This window comes from Carya illinoinensis, chromosome 9, assembly GCF_018687715.1.
Source record: "Carya illinoinensis cultivar Pawnee chromosome 9, C.illinoinensisPawnee_v1, whole genome shotgun sequence".
Taxonomy (NCBI): domain Eukaryota; kingdom Viridiplantae; phylum Streptophyta; class Magnoliopsida; order Fagales; family Juglandaceae; genus Carya; species Carya illinoinensis.
Window position 1 is genome coordinate 40,765,011 of NC_056760.1, and position 7,370 is coordinate 40,772,380.

Consider the following 7,370-nt stretch of genomic DNA (forward strand, 5'->3'; position numbering starts at 1 on the left):
GATTGATGATAGAAATGAAAAAAAAAATCCAGGTCAGACCCGCTCTGATACCATGTTAGAATTTTCAACTTGGGAAGAAGGAAGGTGGGAAAAGGAATGAGAGAAGACAGACTACTCGTGAGGTGAAGAAAATTCTACACTTTTTATTGATCAATTATTGCTTTACATTCTTTCTATATATAGAGAGAACAAAAGGAAAAGTATAAGACAAATAGGTGTCTATTTTCAGTACACAATCAGAATGTAGATCAGTAGCACAAACACTAGCACGATCACTTTGTAATAAGGTAGTCTGCAATTCACTCACGCCTCAATGTGGTGGCTGCTGACAGTGCTTTTGCAGTGTAGTGGCTGCACCTTGCTCTGCTGCTGCAGTGTTGACAGAGCGGTCCTTTATAGCAGCAGAGTCATGTTCTTCTTTGATGGGCTTTGTTGTAGTTGATCTTGTGGCAATGGGCTTTAGGACTTTTGAACTTTGTGAAAATATATAACTCCATGAAAAACGCTAACCAAGTTGTAATTATATAATTTAATGGAGAATCAAACAAATTAAAGCGTGAGGTGTCTCCTTTTTAGAAGTGGATGTGGCTAGACATGAGGCTCATGATGTGTAGCTAGCGTAGGAGGGCCGCGCGGGAGCCTTCAAATGCACCAGTACTTTGTCAATGCTAATAATATATATTTCAGCAGTAGTACAGCTGAAATATATATTATTAGCATTGACAAAGCTGGCTAATCAATTTGGACAAGCTCATCATCATGTTTACCATTTAACAAATTAATTAAAAACTATCCTCGGACCTCGGACATGATTGTTCATGAAATTGACGGGAAATACTAAAGCATATGGATGTTGCTGAGGAGATGGCCGTGAAATTCAGTACTGTAGGCCTAGCGTGATGGGCATTTTTATTCATCCAATTCTATATACAGGTACCATCGATAACTTGCATTACATAGGCCGGCCCATTATATATAGTGAGAAAATCTAATGTTCTTTTTGTAGCCCTTTATTTTATTGCAAACCTTGCTAGCTAGCTAATTACCTTAGAGACCATCGCTTAGCTTTTATTTTATTATATAGTATTATTGGACCCACAATTAATAAATCTAAATATATATTAATGAGTTAGAAAAATCCATTATTAAGTATGGCACTGGCTATTTATTGTCTATATAATATAGATCCACATTTACCTTTAAAGATGGGTTTATCTCTCTTCGAATTAGACGGCCTCATGGATTTGGAGAGGATCTAATTGCTTTGAAATTTGAATGTTGACGGCCAAGCAAAAGCAAAAGCAAAACCACAAGCACCATTTCTTTTGAAACCAATAGATCATGATCATAATTGTATAATTTACATATATAATGTATAAGGCCGAATATCAATCCCTTTTTTACTATATATATTATATGTAGGTTTTTGTTATGAACATGTTTCACAGCTTCACACACACAATCACTTGCAATAAAAAAGAAATGAGACTTGGAGGTTCAAAAGAATACCTCCAGGCTCCAATGCCTAAATCAATAAAAATAATAAAGATTTCTCTAATAATTGAATTAAATGAATCTCGTTGTCATATTTAGATTGTATAACCCGTGATTCTTTCTATTCTTATTTGATAATTGTTTCACCCATTATTTGAAATTCATGTTACAAGATATTGGAGCTTAACTTATTCCAAATAAGCTGATAGCGTTTCTCCCAGAGTTCTTGGGCAGTTGTTCTTTTAATGTTATCCTCTTATGTGTTTGAAATGGAACAAGCTCTGGATTGATTGGATTATCGGGCTACGTTATAGTTTAGGCCCATGGTATGACCCGACAGGCCCCCGGAAGAAGAGGATTAACCCTCCTCCAGTTTCAATTAATAAATCTCGGGGGAAAAACTAATTCCAAAACATATATAAAACCAGCTTAGTTTATAAAATTGATTGCGAAATATACACTCTTCCACAAAGTTACATAGATAGAAATATTCCTGATCAAACACACTCGATTCACAAAAGAATGAACACCTCATTCCCTCAACTTTCTATTCAATCTGAATTAATAATAATTATTCCTCATTCATTAATTATACTAATCTCAAAGGAATATCAATATGGTCTTGATCAAGAAACCACATTATCATGAAGATGATTACAGGGGAGCTGGAGCTGGAGCAGAGGAGGGCGCCTGCGTTGATTCCGCTGAATAATGATGATCAGTAACAACGGGACCAGGGGCTACACCAGAGCTCAAAAGCTCGCTCATGGCACGGTGAGGGTTAGTGCGTTGCCCCTCACAAAGATCTGGCAAAGATACTCCTGCATGTATCAAAACAAGCAATCGATAAATTAAGATGGTTAATATAATAACAACGTGTTACCTATGTTATAAATTTAGATCGTAATTAGTCACGATCTTTCAAATTATGATTATTTATAAATGAAAAATTATACTTTAACCCCCCCCCCCCTAAAATTTATATTTCAATTTATTCTTTTGTTACAATCTAACCATTAAATAAACGAAAAATAGATAAAGTGACACGATTTCATGAATATTGTTTGGATCTTAATTAATTAAAAGCTGAGAGAAGAGTAATTAATTAGTTACAAATAAATTAAGTAACGGTAATATTATACATATATATTTTTAATAGAGATTATAAAATGACAACTATTATATATATATATATATATATATATATGTTGTTGGCTATATCGGAAAAAGAGTTGTAATTGTAGGATTCTAAAGTATAACATTCTCTCATATAGTTGATTAAATTAAAAGGAAACCTCAATAATATTTTATTTATATATAGAAAGAAGAATGCTTTGATTGAAGGGAAAGCTTCAAAAAAGAAAAAACATTAACGTACTGATGAGGTATCATGCATAGAAGAGCTAGCTTTCGTGAGTAGAACGGGATTGCGAAAGAATAACAACACATGATGATGAGGATCTCATGTTAGGGACATTCGATCATCACATTCATGAATTATCTCCAGAATTAATATATTTTTCGTCTAAAATTCTATATATATTATGTCTCGCGAAAGATATTAATAAAATAAATAAAGGCAGGAGAGTTTGGAAATAAATAAATAAATTAAGAATTCTTACCCTCCCCAGCAGCCAAGTTGGAATAAAGATCGATAATGTTGGGACACTTCTGGTAACAATCCGGGGAGCAAAGCTTGGCAGTGACTTGGGGTTCAAGAAGGGCATCCGATGAAATTCCGACAGCTTTCCTATCAACACCACAAGCCTTAACACATTGGTCGGTCTCTATGTATTCAGACTTGCCCTCAACCACCACTTCTGATGTCCTGCACTGGTACTCCACGATTCCTTTCCCACCCACAGCCGTCTCCAGCAAACACCTTTTCCCCGACGAAGCTATTGCAAACGCGCAAACATTCGATGGCAAATTCTCACAGACCAGCTCGGCTGCATTACCCACAAACACGTAAGCACAAGCAAATTAAAAATAAATAAATAAAGACTCATTAATACTCAGAATCAGAACGTTCAAATTAAGTAGACGTACATATTGCTGCATGGAGGAAGAGAGAAGATAGGAAGAGAGCCAAAGGCAATTTAGATGAGAAAAAAGCCATGTTTGCAAATGAATTGTACTACGTGTTATGCTTTGGGTTCCGACCGAAGGAAAAATATGGAAAGAAGAGAAAGTATATAATGTTGTTTTGAGAGTGAATGGAGAAGGGCATGTATATATAGGTGAAAAGATTCGGACAATACAACCAAAACGGTATCTATGGACCGACTTTGGGAGAAGTCACCGCCTTTGAAAGCTCCCCAGCTTGCTTGTTTAAGAATTCAACCCAAATTAACGCGTGTCTATTTATGGAGACGCGTTTGGTAGGTTCAAGGTTATACTAGTTTGTTATATACCTAACCTAATATTGCAACTACATTCCATGCATCGAACGATCTGTATGTAAAATGTTTGACGTTTCTATTTTTATTTATTTAAAAGCTTTTATAATTATGAGTTATTTATGAGTGTGTGTGTGTGTGTAATTAGAAATAAAGATTATAGAGCACGATATATTTTTCAATATTTATGTTTTTTGTTTCTATTTTTAATTAATATGTTTTCTAGAACGTCCTCCTAGTACTACGTCGAACTTTCTTGATGATTTGACTTTTATTAGACGTAAGAATGTTTCTGGCCTGCTTGGTAAGACGTGTTCGAATTGATATAATTGGATGCCAGCCTGCCTAAGCTGCGCCGGCTTCTTCATGTTGAAATAATTCTCGATGATTAATTGTTATTTGTCCATATATTCCCTCGTTTGGTTCTTGACCTTTCATGCATGCCGCGCGCATGGGCCCAAACATTAATATATAATAAATAATTATATATAGAAATTAAATTACTTCAAATTCTAATAATTAATCCTTAATCTATATATAAGAGAATATCTAGTTTTACACGTAAATTCTTCATTAATGTTTCCTAGCTATATATATTTGTTTGATTCTGAAAACAGAAAATTTCAATATATATGAGCGGTGTCACCAGATTAGAATATTAGTATATTTTAAAGTTTTTTTATTTTTTCATATTTTTTAATATATTTATAAAATAAAAAATATGTATTAATACATTAAAAATTATTATTTTTAATTATTAAATAAAAAACTTAATAAATAATCAAATGAAACAGTCACGTTAGGCGGCACGATAGCTTTATTCATGTATTGAATTAATCCGGCCCCGCCGTCGACTTGACCCGGATTTTGCAGGTCATGGGTCAGACTTCGTGACCAACTTGCCAGCACACCCCCACACATGTCACGAAGAAATTTATAATAAGCAGGCCAAGGCCAAACTCATGCAGACTTTGGACATTGATGGGTCAACTAAAATTATTAATACAGAAAATTCCTTCTCGGATTCCCCGAACTGTAACGTTGGGTTCCTTGTTCACATCGAAGGCCGACGACAGTAATTTTAAAACTTTCGATATAAGAATTGTTAAATCTTATTTTATTATTATAATTTTTTAAAATTTTTATATAAAATATAATAATTTATTTAATTTTTTTAAAATTTTAAAATAATAATAATATTAAAAAATTAATATTTTGATAATATTTTATTTAATTTTTATCTCATCTTAACTTACTATCAAAATTACCTTAATTCTCAAAATTGATATTATTTTATTCACAATCAAATTTAAATATAGAAAAATTATATTCATCGTCTTTATATCTTATATTATATTTAATTTTTTAATTTTTTATTCTTTCTTTTTACTAAATATGTAATGTATATATGACGTGTAAAAAAATTTAATTAATTTAAAAAAAATAAATTTTAAAAAATAAATATAATGTATAGTATTTTAAAATGATGAAAAGTAAAACTCTTTTATTAAATATACTCTGCACTTTCAATAAAATTTTTCCAGCATGATGGAGAGGCGGGCTTGGTTCATGGAACTTAAGGAAAAGCAAGAAATTTCCAGACAGTTTGTATAATTATAAAGACATGGATGGAGTTTCCACCACGCATGAAAAAATACAGCATTAATTTTTTATGACCATTCCCGTCCCCATAATTGACGTATGATCAAACGTGCCCACCACGCTGGACGACGACGATTGACTTGTAAGCAAGTGATCAATCGTACGTATGCAGCATGCATTATTTTTATTGCAACTTATTGATATTTCAAACAATTAAACCATTTAATTATAAGTTTCCAATATGGGAAAAAAAAAAAAAAAAAAAAAAAAAAAAAACAAGGCAATTGAGTGTACGTAATGTGAAAGGATCCTTTTATTTTTATTTTTATTTATTAGTGTTTTACTATTTAGTTTTTTTTCCTTTTATTTTTTGAATCTAGATTAAAAAATTTCAAACATAACCTTCTTGTAAAACTTAGAAAAAAAATAAATTTAACCAACATAATGAAGGTGCATCTTTCTTTCTGATACTGTTTTTGAAACTCAGAGTAAAATAAGGTTAATTTTTATAAAATTGAATTTATTTTTAATTAAATTACATAATTACGTTAGTTGATTAAATTTATTTTCTTATAAATTATTCAAGAAGGTTATATTTGATATTTTTCTTAATTCAGATTCAAATAACAAAAAAAAAACTAATAGTGAAATAATAGTAGAAAAAGTGTAAAGTATCCTTAACCGTTCAAAAATCCCTTTCATGACAAGAATATGGATTAATGCATTGGTCTATTTCCCGTTGTTTAGGAAAAACAGCTCTAAGTATCAATATCATGTGGTCTACTCCTAGATTCTAATTATCATTAGGAAAAACTTTCCAGTTTCCATGAAATGCTAATATAACTTAATTCCACAACAACTTACACCACACACATGTTGAATAGAAAAAATAAATAAAAGAATTGTTCTACTCAGCATGAAGTGTGTGATATAGGGCAATTGAATAGAATAACTCATATTATTTGACATTTTTTAAGGTAATGATACATTTACACTTTCTTTACTACTACTTTACTATCAAGGTATTTTTTTTTTGGTTCCTTTTGTTCTTTGAGCCTGGATTATTAGAAAATTTCAAAACATGACATTCTTGCATAATTTAGAAGAAAATAAATTCAATCAATCAACAAAATCATATAATTTAATAAAAAAATAAATTCAATTTTATAAAAATTAACCTTCTTTTGCTCTTTGAGTTTCAAAAACACTGTCAGAAAGAATAAGGCTCCTTTATTACGTTGGTTGAGTTTATTTTCTTTTAGATTATGTAAGAATGCCATGTTTTGAAATTTTTAATCTAAATTCAAAAACTAAAAGGGAAAAAAAATTACTAGAGAGTAAAGAAGTAATAAAAGTAGTATATTTACTCATTTTAAATTAGTCTAAATGAGAATAAAGGGTAAGATTAATTTAGCTAAGATGACTATAAAAATAGTGAATGTAAATGGGAGGGGGCTCCTCCGTCTTCCCAATGCACTAAGTTATTAACAGAAAAATATAATAAATAATTCAACTTTTTCAAATTTTAAAATAATAATAATAATAAATAATATTCTAATAATATTTTATTCAACTCTTATCTCAACTCAACTTACTATTCAAATCGCACCTTAATTTTCAAAATTGATATTATTGATCTAATCATCATCATTATATTCCATACTATTTATAATTTTTTTTTTCTCTTACTAAATATGTGATATATGAATAATGAATATAACTCAATTAGTTTAAAAAAAGATAATTAAAAATTTTTAAAAAAATAAAAATAAAAATAATATATGATATATTAAGACAATGAATAACAAAACTCTTTTATACTATATTCTACACACACAATAAAATTTTTCCTGCGGAAAAAGTCAAGACAACATG

General features: G+C 30.6%; 1 protein-coding gene across 1 annotated transcript; it reads right to left on the reverse strand.

Annotated features, from left to right (window-relative positions):
• Positions 1 to 1,909: 1,909 nt before the first annotated feature.
• Positions 1,910 to 3,723, reverse strand: LOC122275225. The gene is made up of 3 exons (XM_043084206.1): positions 3,544 to 3,723; positions 3,117 to 3,443; positions 1,910 to 2,315 (listed from the first exon to the last, which is right to left on the reverse strand). Exons 1-3 carry the CDS (start codon positions 3,611 to 3,613, stop codon positions 2,149 to 2,151), a joined length of 564 nt encoding a protein of 187 aa, XP_042940140.1. The 5' UTR covers positions 3,614 to 3,723; the 3' UTR covers positions 1,910 to 2,148.
• Between the last annotated feature and the right edge of the window lie 3,647 nt (positions 3,724 to 7,370).